The sequence below is a fragment of the Bufo bufo genome, chromosome 1 (genome assembly GCF_905171765.1).
Source record: "Bufo bufo chromosome 1, aBufBuf1.1, whole genome shotgun sequence".
NCBI classification, from domain to species: Eukaryota; Metazoa; Chordata; class Amphibia; order Anura; family Bufonidae; genus Bufo; species Bufo bufo.
The window spans coordinates 667,328,714-667,345,148 of NC_053389.1; the positions used below are offsets into that span (position 1 = coordinate 667,328,714).

Here is a 16,435-nt window from a genome sequence, read left to right on the forward strand (position 1 = left end):
GCTGCGGTATTTTCTCCGGCCAAAAAACGTTCCGGTCCGGAACTGAAGACATCCTGATGCATCCTGAACAGATTTCTCTCCATTCAGAATGCATTAGGATAATCCTGATCAGGATTCTTCCGGCATAGAGCCCCGACGACGGAACTCTATGCAGAACAAAACAACGCAAGTGTGAAAGAGCCCTAATTCGGGCGCTCTGACGTCATTCTGGAGCGCCCCGGGAGCCGCACGGACTGTAAGTATACTGCTCCCACGCTCCCCACTACTACTATGGCAACCAGGACTTTAATAGCGTCCTGGGTGCCATAGTAACACTGAACGCATTTTGAAGACGGATCCGTCTTCAAATGCTTTCAGTTCACTTGCGGTGTTACGGATCCGGCGGGCACCTCCGGCAAATGGAGTGCACGACTGATCCGAACAACGCAAGTGTGAAAGAGGCCTTACATTTCTTAGTTGTTTCACCTCCTCCAAAAATTTTATAGCCGTGATCAAAAAGTCATAGATACTACAAATTGTCCTGCAAAAAAAAACCCTTACACAGCTCTGTAGACGGAAATATAAAAAAGTATTGGTTCTCAGAATGTTGTCCCCAGCGGCCTCCCTGTCCAACTGTTTGCATAGACACATAGCTGTGGTTCACATGATTAAAACACTGCTGATCCAAGGCTCTGTTTCCCAGTTATGATACGTTTTCATAATATGCAAATTAGACCTTTGGTGCAATTGCTGCTTTCCCATTTGCTGGCTCTGTAAATCGAAGGGAGGGTCTGATCATGAAAAGGAGTTTAGATGCAACAAGAGTAATGGTGATGCCCTCATTGTGCCAAAGGTCTAATTTTCATATTAAGAAAAAGTATCATAACTCAGGAAGAGGGCCTCTGATGAACAAAAAAAAAAGCATTTTAATCAGGTGAACCACTGCTAGGTGTCTATGCAAACAGTAGGATATGGAGGTTGCCGGTGACGGATTCCAGTTAAAGTATTAAAACAACAAAAATTACATAAATTTGGTATCGCTGTAATCACACTGACCTGCAGAATAAAGGTAACAGCAGTGTGAATTATATATATAAAATAAACCTATGAAACAGTAGTGCAGTTGCGTTTTTTTTCCGGTTTCACTTCATTAATAATTTTTTACAGCTTACCATCACATTTTATGGAATATTGAATGGTCACATTACAAAGTATAAGGCTACTTTCACACTAGCGGCAGGACCGATCCGACAGGCTGTTCACCCTGTCGGATCCGTCCTGCCGCTATTTCGCCAGACCGCCACTCCGTCCCCATTGACTGTAATGGAGACGGGGGTGGAGCTCTGGCGCAGCACGGCAGTGCACGGTGAGAGGCCGCCGGACTAAAAGTACTGCATGTCCGACTTTTTTGTCCGGCGGCCTCACACCGCGCACTGCCGTGCTGCGCCGGAGCTCTGCCCCCGTCCCCATTATAGTCAATGGGGACGGAGCGGCGGTCCGGCGGCACGGTGAAATAGCGGCAGGACGGATCCGACAGGGTGACCAGCCTGTCGGATCCGTCCTGCCGCTAGTGTGAAAGTAGCCTAACTCATCCAGCAAAAAGCAAATCCTCATATGACTGTAAATGGAAAACTAAAAGTTTGGCTTTTGGAAGGCAGGGGGTGAAACATGAAAATGCGCCAAAAAAAAAAAAAGGAAAATGGCTGCATGGAGAAGGGGTTAAATGTATTTTTCTGTACCAGCACTATCTACCACAAATGTTTTACTAAAAAAAAAAAGAAGTAAGGCTAGGATCTCAATAGCAGAAGAATACGCTTCAGTTTTGTCCCCATTCATTGTCAATGGGGACAAAACTGAACGAAACGGAATGCACTCCGTTCCGTTTGGTTGCATCCCCATCGCGGACAGAAAAACGCTGCAAGCACAAAGCGTGGTGCAGAACAAGACGGATCTCTGACACAATAGAAAACTGATCCGTCCCCCATTGACTTTCAATGGTGTTCATGACTGATCCGTCATGGCTATAGAAGACATAATACAACCGGATCCGTTTGACAGATGCAGGCGGTTGTATTATTGTAACGGAAGCGTTTTTGCCGATCCATAATGGATCTGCAAAAAACGCTAATGTGAAAGTAGCCTAAATCTGTTTTTGTAGCAGAATAGAGATATGTGATTTTCATGCACAGTGGATCCGGGAAGTCATTATCTGTGGTTTTGTATCATAACATCATAAGACAAAATAATGTTATTGCTTTGAAATAAATTATTCAGCAACCGAAAATATTAGTTCCATTTAACACACATAGAGACATTCTTTCTTCCTTCTTGTTTCTGTTAATTAGGTACTTTTAGTATTTGCCAAAGAAGATAGCCAGAGTAATGGATTCTGTTGTGCATGTGAGAAAGCGGGCTTTAAGTCTAACATTGCCAAGACGCCGGAATCTGCTTTGGAAAGCTTTTTAGATAAACGTCATGAAATTATCATTATCGATCATCGACAGTCGCGGTGTTTTGATGCAGAAGCTCTATGCAGGTAAGCAATGCTTTATCATCCCTACTCCTATCCAGCCGTAATATATTTATTTCAGAATTAGACTAACGTGTCTACTGTAGTTTATGGGTCTTACTGGTTGGATACAAGCCCAGGTGCCGGCATATATATTGTTTTTTGAATCGGATCATTTTTTTTAAATTTGTTTTTATAAATTGACAATTTCCAAAGAAACGACAACAATCTTACTTCTCTGCCTTGGATGATACAGATACAGAAAATAGACATTTCTCCACATACTGCTAACTAACATAACCCCCTCCCCATCTCCCACCCCTTTATTCCGGTATCAGCTGATCGCCTAAACAGAACCAATGGCCAATTCCGTGCACACCAGCCACGGGTCCCGTAACTTCCCAAACTTGAGAGGTCACCCCCTTTCTTAAAAAACACCTCATACATCAGCATTGTATTCTACCGATGGGGGAGTAGTCTGTATCCAGTGTAGTACCATTAGTGTCCTAGCCCCCTATGGCAGCCTACCTGTGGCCACTTGGACCACTGTCCCACCAACTACACTGCTCAAAAAAATAAAGGGAACACTTAAACAACACAATGTAACTCCAAGTCAATCACACTTCTGTGAAATCAAACTGTCCACTTAGGAAGCAACACTGAGTGACAATCAATTTCACATGCTGTTGTGCAAATGGGATAGACAACAGGTGGAAATTATAGGCAATTAGCAAGACACCCCCAATAAAGGAGTGGTTCTGCAGGTGGTGACCTGACCACTTCTCAGTTCCTATGCTTCCTGGCTGATGTTTTGGTCACTTTTAATGCTGGCGGTGCTTTCACTCTAGTGGTAGCATGAGACTGAGTCTACAACCCACACAAGTGGCTCAGGTAGTGCAGCTTATCCAGGATGGCACATCAATGTGAGCTGTGGCAAGAAGGTTTGCTGTGTCTGTCAGCGTAGTGTCCAGAGCATGGAGGCGCTACCAGGAGACAGGCCAGTACATCAGGAGACGTGGAGGAGGCCGTAGGAGGGCAACAACCCAGCAGCAGGACCGCTACCTCCGCCTTTGTGCAAGGAGGAACAGGAGGAGCACTGCCAGAGCCCTGCAAAATGACCTGCAGCAGGCCACAAATGTGCATGTGTCTGCTCAAACGGTCAGAAACAGACTCCATGAGGGTGATATGAGGTCCCGACGTCCACAGGTGGGGGTTGTGCTTACAGCCCAACACCGTGCAGGACGTTTGGCATTTGCCAGAGAACACCAAGATTGGCAAATTCGCCACTGGCGCCCTGTGCTCTTCACAGATGAAAGCAGGTTCACACTGAGCACATGTGACAGACGTGACAGAGTCTGGAGACGCCGTGGAGAACGTTCTGCTGCCTGCAACATCCTCCAGCATGACCGGTTTGGCATTGGGTCAGTAATGGTGTGGGGTGGCATTTCTTTGGAGGGCCGCACAGCCCTCCATGTGCTCGCCAGAGGTAGCCTGACTGCCATTAAGTACCGAGATGAGATCCTCAGACCCCTTGTGAGACCATATGCTGGTGTGGTTGGCCCTGGGTTCCTCCTAATGCAAGACAATGCTAGACCTCATGTGGCTGGAGTGTGTCAGCAGTTCCTGCAAGACGAAGGCATTGATGCTATGGACTGGCCCGCCCATTCCCCAGACCTGAATCTTATTGAGCACATCTGGGACATCATGTCTCGCTCTATCCACCAACGTCACGTTGCACCACAGACTGTCCAGGAGTTGGCAGATGCTTTAGTCCAGGTCTGGGAGGAGATCCCTCAGGAGACCGTCCGCCACCTCATCAGGAGCATGCACAGGCGTTGTAGGGAGGTCATGGAGGCCACACACACTACTGAGCCTCATTTTGACTTGTTTTAAGGACATTACATCAAAGTTGGATCAGCCTGTAGTGTGTTTTTCCACTTTAATTTTGAGTGTGACTCCAAATCCAGACCTCCATGGGTTAAAAAATTAGATTTCCATTTTTTTTTATTTTTGTGTGATTTTGTTGTCAGCACATTCAACTATGTAAAGAACAAAGTATTTCAGAAGAATATTTAATTAATTCAGATCTAGGATGTGTTATTTTTGTGTTCCCTTTATTTTTTTGAGCAGTGTATATCAGTCACATAAATCTGCATATATATTGTTTAAGTAAAAGCACCGTTATTAGGAGCTAAAAACCTATCAAGGTCTAGCAGCAGTTTTTTTGTTTTTGTTTTGTTTTTTGGATTTTAGTCCATTGTTGGCCACGTTCTGGCCGCTGTTGACCAATGTGTAGGTAAGATGACTATATGGCTCTAATATAGCCTCTGCTGATATTCTGTGCCATTTGTTATCTCATAAGCCATTCTCCTTGTTGGGCAAATCTGTGCTGTCTGCATAGAAGTCCTGTCCATAAGATGGCCGCTGATGGATGGTCATGTGACCAGACATATCACTATTCCAATACATTGCACCTGCACTAAACTCCCAACAGTGCAGATGGCAGGTGACGTGTATCTGAATGGAGGAGACAGAGTCATTTTCCTGGTTACATGACCCTCCATCTAAAGCCATTTTATGGACAGGACCTCTGTGTGCACAGCACAAATGACGTCTGGCATACCGTATGAAATGTAGAAAATGGTGCAGAATATCAGAAAAGGCTATGTTGGTAAGGGTGGGTTCACATCACCTTTTTGCCATCCGTTTGATGTATACATTGGGAAAAAAGGCATACAAAAGCCCAGCACACAGCGCTTTTGTATCCTGCAGAGTCCGTTTAAAAAAAATGTATACGTTAACATATACATTTTTATTACAATGGAACTGTATGGTGGCGGAGGCCGCTGTATGGCATCTGTTAACGTATACATTAAACGGATGGAAAAAACGTGATGTGAACCCAGCCTTAGTGCCACATATAAACACATTGATCAACAATAACCAGAAAGTGTCCAATCCCTTTAATGAACTGTTGATTTAAATAATCTTTAAAATGCTGACCATCTACTAACCTACACCGTACCTGAAGCGGTATTTTGTTTTCAGTGTGTGGCACTACCATAACTCCTTACACTCAGATATTCCCTTCACACATTACATTCCGTTATTTGTCCGTTCGTGTCACCTGCACCTCAAAAAAAAATCTCCAGAATCCACCCTTTTCTTACTGTGGAAATGGCCTAAATGCTTATTATTTTTATGATTACCGTAACTCGTTACTAATTGGTCTTCCTCTCCCTAAACTCTCCCCTCTCCAAACTATCCTGGTTCTTCCATTTGTCAACCCTGTGCCAGTCTCTGCACTGATTGCCCATACAATATATAGTAAATCTCACTTGCCTACAAAGCCCTCCCCAGCGCCCCCTACATCTCCTCCATCTCTGTATTCCTAGCATCCATTCTCTGCATTCTGCCAGCATCCACCATAATCCAAACCTCCTCCTGGTGGTAGAATGTCCTACCCCAAACACATTTGGTTAATTCTCAGCCGCCAACGTATTAAGCACTGCCTAACAACCACATCCCGTATCTGACTTTTCTCCGTTTAAGCCCCCATTTTCTTAATTATTTGCCAATCCCATCATTTAAGATCACGCTTCCCCCCCGCCCCCCCCCCTCCCCCCCACACACTTCATCCAAATGCACTTGATATCTGTACATGCTCAGATACTGGCTGGTGACCGGCAATTTCATGCGTACTACCTCATTTTTTACAGATTGCTTGACCATTGTAAAAAACAAGCACTTTTGTGTCACCCCTATTTCCTTCTAGATTGTAAGCTCTTGTGAGCAGTGTCCTTATCATTTTAATAGCAGATTAGTTTGTTACTATGTAATTTCTGATTTTGTTAGCACATGTACCCTCTGACTGATTGTAAAGTGCAGCGGAGCATGTGGATGCTATATAAAGATTTTTCTTATGGCCTCATGGATACTCAGTATGTCAGTCTGTAATATGACATCCGAGGGAGCATGCCACAAGTTTCTTCATTGTCGGATTCATATGGGATCTTACAGAAGAAAAAGCAGTATGGGCCACATAGACTTCTCTGGGGATGTTGTTATAGCACTGTATAAGCTCTATGATTATTATTTATAGTGATGATTGTGTTTTGCCACTTTTGCTATGACTCTGCGTAGCACTTTAACGTTTTCGGCTGTGTGGTGCCCCTTACGTGGAAGGCAATGTGTGCCCTTCATTGTTTTATCTGTAAAAAGCCACCAATACAATAAATGTGTGTAAATATGTGGAGTGTAGGGGACTGATAATACAACATGCAGTCAGGTCCATAAATATTGGGACATGGACACAATTCTAACATTTTTGGCTCTATACACCACCACAATGGTTTTGAAATGAAACGAACATGATGTGCTTTAACTGCAGACTGTCAGCTTTAATTTGAGGGGATTTACATCCAAATCAGGTGATTGTTGAAAGAATTACAACAGTTTGCATATGTGCCTCCCACTTGTTAAGGGACCAAAAGTAATGGGACAGAATAATAATCATAAATCAAACTTTCACTGTTTAATACTTGGTTGCAAATCCTTTGCAGTCAATTACAGCCTGAAGTCTGGAACACATAGACGTCACCAGACGCTGGGTTTCATCCCTGGTGATGCTCTGCCACGCCTCTACTGCAACTGTCTTCAGTTCCTGCTTGTTCTTGGGGCATTTTCCCTTCAGTTTTGTCTTCAGCAAGTGAAATACATGCTCAATCGGATTCAGGTCAGGTGATTGACTTGGCCATTGTATAACATTCCACTTTCCCTTAAAAAACTCTTTGGTTGCTTTTGCAGTATGCTTTGGGTCATTGTCCATCTGCACTGTGAAGCGCCGTCCAATGAGTTCTGAAGCATTTGGCTGAATATGAACAGATAATATTGCCCGAAACACTTCAGAATTCATCCTGCTGCTTTTGTCAGCAGTCACATCATCAATAAATACAAGAGAACCAGTTCCATTGGCACCCATAGATGCCCACGCCATGACACTACCACCACCATGCTTCACTGGTGAGGTGGTATGCTTAAGATCATGAGCAGTTCCTTTCCTTCTCCATACTCTTCTCTTCCCATCACTCTGGTACAAGTTGATCTTGGTCTCATTTGTCCATAGGATGTTGTTCCAGAACTGTGAAGGTTTTTTAGATGTCGTTTGGCAAACTCTAATCTGGCCTTCCTGTTTTTGAGGCTCACCAATGGTTTACATCTTGTGGTGAACCCTCTGTATTCACTCTGGTGAAGTCTTCTCTTGATTGTTGACTTTGACACACATACACCTACCTCCTGGAGAGTGTTCTTGATCTGGCCATCTGTTGTGAAGGGTGTTTTCTTGACCAGGGAAAGAATTCTTTGGTCATCCACCACAGTTGTTTTCCGTGGTCTTCTGTGACTTTTGGTGTTGGTGTTTGACCACGCCTTATGTTTTTGCTATCTCTCTGATGGGTTTGCTTTGTTTTTTCAGCCTAATGATGGCTTGCTTCACTGATAGTGACAGCTCTTTGGATCTCATCTTGAGAGTTGACAGCAACAGATTCCAAATGCAAATAGCACACTAGAAATGAACTCTGGACCTTTTATCTGCCCATTGTAATTGGGATAATGACGGACTAACACACACCTGGCCATGGAACAGCTGAGAAGCCAATTGTCCCATTACTTTTGGTCCCTTAACACGTGGGAGGCACATATGCAAACTGTTGTAATTCCTACACCGTTCACCTGATTAAAGCTGACAGTCTGCAGTTAAAGCACATCTTGTTTGTTTCATTTCAAATCCATTGTGGTGGTGTATAGAGCCAAAATTTTTAGAATTGTGTTGATGTCCCAATATTTATGGACCTGACTGTATAGTACAAAGTATTAATGGAAATGTTCATTACCGTTTTCCTAAAAGTGATAAATCCTTGGCTTTCCCGGTGATAATGTGTCCTGGCAGTGCCTGTGTAAATATGACTTAGTACAGAGACAGGTCAGCCAGTATCCTCTTTTCCCCAGGGACCCACCTTCTCGAAGTTGATGATCAATTATCTTGCAGCTTCTTGCTGCTTCCTCCTGCAGTGTGAGAAGGTGTCCCTGGCTCACATAGCTAAGATGGTCCTAGTCCAAGGCAAGAGCCACTCAGCTGGATGCTGACATGGGCTCCAAAACTGAACAGACTCAGGTACAGGCTATTACTGAAAAAAATGCGTGTTGGTGGAGTTTGAGATTTGCGAACGGAGGTCAGGTAATATTTTTATGTAGCTGTACAGTGGGCCCCCAACCAGTGTATATTTTACTAGTGGGCACTTGGTACCTTAGTCCAACACTGCACATTAGTCCAGACAGGAGCAGGAAGAGGAGCACAGGGGGACCCTGGAAGAGCAGTGGCGATGGATCAGTGAGGTTATTTCCTACAGCAACCTGTGGTTATCCCATGACTAATGTAAAAAATATCCTATAGTACATGAGAACCTCTTTCTAACAAAGCCAGAACCAGCGGTGTACCTCACATGGATCCAGAGATCTCCTCATTCACTGCTCTGCTAGATTTATATTAAAGGGGTATTCCCGTCACATACAATGGGGGCATATCACTAGGTTTCCCGGGGTCTGTCCACAACCAAGCGCTGCTCCCATACGCGTGGCCCCTGCTCCCATTCATTTCTATGGGGCAGACGGAAATAGCCGAGCCAGCTGGCTCAGCTATTTTCGGCGGCCCTATTGAAATGAATGGAGGGCGGCTGCGCATATGCAGTGCACCCTGCATTCATTTCCTCGCTCCGTTCTCGTAGGTGCAGGTCCCAGAGGTGGGACACCCACATATCAGACAATGGGGGCATATCCTAGTAATGGAAAAATCCCCTTAAGCTGACAGCTCAAGGGGAGTGTCTTTTCTGCTGCAGCTCAGGGGGCGTGTCTCAGCTCTCCCTATCACAGCTCAGGAGGCAGTTTAAGGATATAACTGAGCATGTGTGGCAATCTCAGTGAGCAGGTCAAAGAAATAAGAAAAACAAACAGCAGGTGGCGCTTTATAGATACATTTTATTGAATAACTCTGTGGCTATGCTAAAGTATTCAGACTAATCTTGGGACAACCACTTTAAGGCTACTTCCGCACCTATAATGCAAACGCTTAGATCCGTTCAGAACGGATCCGTTTGCATTACCATGAACCAAAAAAAGTCAATGGGGGACGGATCCGTTTGAAAATTGAGCCATACTGTGTCATCTTCAAACGGATCCGTCCCTATTGACTTACATTGTAAGTCTGGACGGATCCGTTTGCCTCCGCATGGCCAGGCGGACACCCGAACGCTGCAAGCTGCGTTCAGGGGTCCGCCTGCTGAGCGGAGCGGAGGACAAACTGAGCCAGACTGATGCATTCTGAGCGGATCCGCATCCACTCAGAATGCATTAGGACTGGACGGGGCCGCTTGTGAGAGCCTTCAAACGGAACTCACAAGCGGAGCCCCGAACGCTAGTGTGAAAGTAGCCTAAAGGGGTTCTCCGGGAATTAAGAAACTGAAAATACTTAAATATTACTTCATTATAAATATATTCCCAAATATCTTTTCATTATAGTGAATCGTTTTGTCTAGGGAGCAATCATCAAGGGAAATAAAATGGCCGCCGTCCTATTAGTACACACGAAACCTGTCCTAATCACATAGCAGGACAAGTTTCAGAACACTGAGGTAAAGAGCCGCCTTATCCTCCTCTCCTACTATTGTGATCCTGAATACAGCTGATCTTTAGCTGAATCTCTGTAGAATGGAGTTCATGAGGAGACATGAAGTACAGAGAGGACAGACTGTGGTAATGGAAACTGCATACAAGTGCTACTGCTCATCCCCACCTCCTCTCTGTACTTCATATCTCCTCATGAACTCCATTCCTACAGAGATTCAGCTGAAGATCATATTAAACTGTATTCAGGATCATTATCCCTGACAGGCAGAGCAGAGAGGTGGATGAGGCAGCTCAGGTTTGTGAGGTAACTTGTCCTCCTGTGTGATTAGGACAGGTTTTGTGTGTACTATTAGGGCAGCGGCCATTTTATTTCCACTGATTGCTCCCCAGACAAAATGAGCCATTATAACTAATAAAAGGTATTTTCGAATGTATTTATAATAAAGTAATATTTAAGTATTTTCATTTTCTTAATTCCTGGAGAACTACTTTTAGTTAGAACATCAAGAGACATTGAGGTTCTCGACAGTAATGGCTTTTTGGGATTTTGTTGCTGACTGTTTCTTTCCTTTGTTCATATTGAAGGTCCATCAGAGCTACCAAACCTTCAGAAAACTCTGTCATCATTGCTGTCGTTAGAAAGTAAGTATCAGTATGACTCTTATTAAATTGTCTGCTCTAAAATATTAAACCCCTTACTGATCATCCTGAAAATAGTTTGTTCAGACAGGAAAGGACCCTACTGTTCTGAACTGTATTCAGGCTGTGTGGCTGAGGGCTCTTTCTAAAGGCTGTAACTCCAGTTTTATGGCAGCTGGCATCGCGATCCTGGTCTTGTTTTAAATGTGTTCACCCCTGGGGATCTTTTCTACAGACCCCTCAGCTTGGCCAGAACCACGATGGAAATCATACTTACCTGATCTCCGCTTTGTTTCAGCTCCATTGCTCCACCTCAGGTGCCACAGTTTTCGAGTCTCCCTGCGTCAACATCTGGTTTGATGTGGGTCACAACATGTGACATGTGACTGCTGTGGCCAGTCATTGGAAATTTTTTTTGGGAAGATAGCAACACTACATATGCTGCATCTGTAACATCAGTGGTTAGCACTGGTGCCTTGAGGCACTGGGGTCATAGGTTTGAATCCGGGACGATATCTGCATGGAGTTTGTAGGTTCTCCATGTGTTTACGTGGGTTTCCTCTGGTTTCTCACTGGGGACAGCAAGTGACGATAATGTTTGTAAAGCGCTGTGCAATATGTCAGCGCTATATTATTGAGTAAAATAGATAAAAATAAGTACATTTATGGGTCATAGAAAAAACACAAAAAAAATAAATAAAACAATTCCATAGTTACTGTTTTCTATTCTGTCCTCAAAAGCAATCAAAAATGGCACTAATGAATACAGCAAATCGTCCTGCAAAAAACAAGCCCTCACACAGTTATGCTTTAAAAATTACAATTTGTCCTGGAAAAAACAAGCCCTGATACGGCTATGTGAACAAAAAATAAATAAAAAGGTAACATGAGATACAGAGCCAACACCTACATGACATGGCTGGAGGAATCCTGTTTAAAGTCGTCTCTGTCTCATATCATGAAAAACATAGTGATAGTTATGCGTCTAGACGTACATCAATCTCGATGATGAGGCACATGCCCTCATGATCACTAGTGGGAGTGTGCCTGTGAATCATAACAGCGGGTCCACATAAACAGCGGAGATTAGAAAAACCTCTCCCTTGTTTAACCCTTTATATAGACCATCATTAAAGGGGTCCTGCAGTTCTTTTAAACTGATGACCTATCCTCTGGATAGATCATCAGCATCTGATTGTCGATAGTCCGACACCCGGGACCCCCGCTGATCAGCTGTTTGAGAAGGCAGCGGCGCTCCAGGAGCGCCGCGGCCTTCTCTGTTTCCCTCAGGCACAGTGACGTCACGACTAGTATCACTGGCCTGGGCGGGGCTAAGCTCTGTTCACTTGAATGGAACTTAGCCGCGCCCAGGCCACTGGGCCTGCGGTAAACAGCAAGAAGGCTACATCGCTACTGCCAGCACCGCTGCCTTCTCAAACAGCTAATTGGCAGGGGTCCCTGGTGTCGGACCATCGCCGATCAGATGCTGATGATCTATCCAGAGGATAGGTCCTCAGTTTAAAAGAACTGCAGAACCTCTTTAATGCGTAAAAAGCTCGGAGATGTGATGACCAGACTTTCTATATGTGAACAAGTATCCTTGAGTCTTTAGAACCCCAAAGCCCCTATTGCTTCTCACGCCTATCTGCACTTTTAGCGTATAGCGTGTCATTCAAACAAAAGAGCTTTATTGCTTTTGCCAATAGACAGTTCTTCCTTACTTTAGTCCCCTCAGGCTCTTGGACTACAAAAATGTTCCATCATGATGGTATTTTTATTTATTTTTTTGCTGCTCAGTAGGGTTTTTTTCTGATTAGTCCTAGTTAGTAATAGTTTATTACACAGTGAGTTATCATAAGATTATCATAAGATTCTTTAATTTTTGTTATTGTTGTATAGAAATACACTCATGTGCAGCAATAGACATTTTGGGCCTCGTTTATTAAAAGTGTCTAACAGGAAAACTGTCATAGTTGCCCATAGCAACCAATCAGAGCTCACCTTTTATTTCTTAGTGTTTTGAAAAAATGAAGGGCTCTGATTGGTTGCTGTGGGCAACTAACACCGTTTTTCTGTTAGACACATTTAATAAATGAGGCCTTATGAGGGAGATTTATTATCTCGCCTGCATCTGAAAAGTGGCGTTAAAAAGTTGCATCCTATGTGTTTGAGACTTTTTACCTGCGACCTTTTGAAAAATTGTCCAGCTCTGCATTTTGTCTTCCGCCCTCGCCATTTTCCTTAACCTTTAGAATACTGGAAGTTTTTTCGTTTTTGCGTCTTTATTTTTCTCTCCTATTTTCCTTGAGCCGTAACTTTTATATTTTTCCGTTCACAAAGCCATATGAGGGCTTATTTTTTGAGGGACAAGTTGTACTTTATTATTCCACTTTTTAATATGAAAAAATTTCCGAATAAGGTGGAATTGGAAAAAAAAAACGCAATTCCTCCACCATTTTACGGGTTTTGTTCCTACGGCGCACCCTTTGCGGCAAAACTGACACGTGCCCTTCATTCTCTGGGTCAGTACAATTACATTACCACATATCTATAGGTTTTTATGTCTAAATAGTGTAAAAATAAATTTCAACTTTGGGAAAAAATATATATATTTTTTTTTACATCACCATATTCTGACCCCGAAAACTTTTATATAGTTAAATCTACTGAGTTGTGTGCAGGCCCATTTTTTGCGGGACGATCTGTAGTTTTTATTGATACCATTTTGGAGTTTCTGTGACTCTTTTTGATCACATCTTATTAAATTTTTTTTGGGTGAGAGAAGCGATGAAAAAATGGCAAATCAGCCATTTTTACACTTTTTTATATTTTAATAGTACAGGTGTTTTCAGACGCGGTGATGCCCGTGATTTTTATATTTTTTATTATTTATGTATTTTTTTTTTTTTATTCTACAGAAAGGTGGGTGATTTTAAATTTTTATATTATTTAAAAAAAAAATTATATAAAATTTTTTTTTTTATGGTTTTGTATCTTGTGTTTGAGGCTACAAAACAGTGATTTTTTTTTAATTTTTATATAATAGATATATATCTATCTAATATATATATATATATATATATATCCATCCATATTGGTACAGAATTGCTAATTTCTTATGTTGTCCTGTCACCTGCTGGCCAAAATAAGATTGGCAGCTTCAATTGATCATCGCATCTAAAGGCTTAAATGTCCATGATCGGCATTAATTGCCGGTCGCGGTCATTAGCTGCGGGACTCTGCTGTTTGAAATAGCGGAGACCCGCCGGCCATGACGCTCAGACAGGCGCCATGTTTGCCTATAGCTCCAGCGCCGTACATTGGCAAATATATCTTCATTTACGCCAGTTCTCTGGTGCAAATGAAGCCAGAAATCTGTGGCAGCACTGAGCTATCATAGATTTCTGCAGGAGGATGTGCCTAATTTATGACAAGGCGTGCGCTCATCATAAGTTAGATGCATCCTCCGCAAGCTCAGGAGATATCAAGACTGGCGCAGAAAGCGCCTGTCTTGATAACTCTCCTCCTATGTCTTTCTATAGTCAGTATTATTGTAGCCTGCATGTAGACAGTAACCTCTATGTTAGCTGCTGTTCACATCACATTTAAGCTGTAGTTTGGACCTGTTTCTGATGTAAACATCAAATTAGCTTTTTGTCACGTATATATTTTAGTACATCTTGTTTCCGCTTTATAAGGGTATGACCACATGGCGTGATTGTCTCGCACTCGTGGCACAACCGCAATGCCGTTGAGTACAGGACAGCAGCGGGCCCTAATTAAATGAATGAGACTACACTGTTTAGTCGGTTTGCATTGTTAATGGCCACGTAGCACCTGCAATACCATGCGGCCATTAACAGTGCAGACCGGCTAAACAGTGCAGTCACGTTTGTATAATTAGGGCTGTTTTATAAATGTGGTACTGACCCACAGAATACAGGTCAGTTTTACTGCATAGGGAATACCGTAAAAATGAAACCCATAAAACTGTGGCTAAATATTGGGATTTTCTTTTTCAATCCCACCCCATTTGGAATTACATTTTTTTTTTACAGCTTCTCACTACATCATATGCAAAATAAAATGGTGCCAGTAGAAAAGTACAACTTGTCTCGCAAAAAACAAGCCCTCATATGCCTGTGCAAATGGGGAAATAAAAAAGTTATGGCTCCGGTAAGGCAGGGAGTAAAAAAAATAAAAACGAAAAAATAGAAAATCGCTGTGTGCCGGCGGCAGGTCGCTACTTAACAGCGCAATCTAGCTCCGGCACCATTGTGATTTTATAAGCATGCTTAACATTCACAATTGCCTGATGAACAAGTCAGCCATTTGGAGGTAGTATTAGACTGCCAGATGATAGTTAGTGTGCTTCTGGCAGAAGATCTGGCAGTCTAATACACCCCAGGGCGTTTACATTTTAGTTTTCCAGTGAAAATCATCAGAACGTTTCAGCATCAGGGAGCACCCATGAGCCCAGACCCCAAAGTACATGAATGTTCCATCTGAGTTGGGACTAGCCTGAGATACTATTGTTTACATGGTAAATGACATGTATTCAGCTCACAAGATTAATGGTGTTGGAACAGTGGCTGTGTGACAGATAATGCCTATTCTGCTAATGCTTTTCCTTTTTATTTTCCATGTCCTGCCACTAAAGACAAAGTGATCGAGATGAAACGTCGATAATGCCTCTAATATCTGCAGGATTTACCAGGGTATGTGCAATGAGAATCTCTCTGCCAGAGAGTTAATCGGCATTTTGGAAAGTTGACAAGTTTTTTGCTGTTTGCCTCCAGCTTTCAAATGCTGACTATATTAATGCCGAGGATGGTCTTTTGTGAACACACCTGTATATTTCCTAGTAGGGAAACACAAGAGTGGGGTCATATTCTGGATTGCGTAGAATAAAGGCAGTGTTTAGACACCGAGGGCTATTATGACAGCCCCATAGCCGTGGGGTCATCTCATGAAGACCACCTCTGTCCATAAGTTCATATGCTTGGGGACCAGTCATTGGCTGCAGTGGTGCACTTGACCCCGTCCGTGAAGAAGTTGACAGATGGGGGCTTGAAGAACAGTGAAAGAAGCCAAGATGGAGTGTCAGGGAGCAGGTAAGTATGGATTTTCCCACGGGTACATCTGGCTGCAGAAAATTGTTTATATGTCTACAGCGGTGACATGTACCACTGAGGCCAGTGATTGGCTGCAGCAGTGACATGGAGTGTACAGCACGTACGTCATGGCTGCAGTCATGTAAACTGTAAAGTGCAAATCCCAGCGGGGTGGACAGGATTAACTAGTGAATAGAAGATCTTTTTAAAAATATATATATTTTTAAACTGGTTTTATTGAACAATGGAATTAAAACAAGTTAGTAAATAAAATGAAATTGGTGTACATGGGCTACCTTAATTGAAGTGTTTATGCTATATTTGTACATTTCTTGAAATGGTATTTATTGTACATGATCGTATTTCACATGACTATAGACACATAAGACATTGATGGAAGGGCACATACACAAGGAAGGTAATGATGATATTACAGAGGTGGTTTTTATAGATAATGCATTATTCATGTATCGTGCTGGATATTGTGTAAGCGGAGATGAACACCACAGTCCCC

At 43.0% G+C, this 16,435-nt stretch overlaps 1 protein-coding gene across 3 annotated transcripts in view; it reads left to right on the plus strand.

Moving 5' to 3' along the window:
- The window catches only part of LOC120985855 (high affinity cAMP-specific and IBMX-insensitive 3',5'-cyclic phosphodiesterase 8A-like), a 331,567-nt gene that overhangs the window by 258,193 nt on the left and 56,939 nt on the right, over positions 1-16,435 (plus strand). For all 3 annotated transcript variants that reach the window (XM_040414049.1, XM_040414047.1, XM_040414048.1), the window contains exons 3-5: positions 2,325-2,515; positions 10,754-10,810; positions 15,468-15,525. In XM_040414049.1, the coding sequence (XP_040269983.1) occupies positions 2,325-2,515; positions 10,754-10,810; positions 15,468-15,525 (306 nt within the window). The remainder of the gene's footprint in view (positions 1-2,324; positions 2,516-10,753; positions 10,811-15,467; positions 15,526-16,435) is intronic.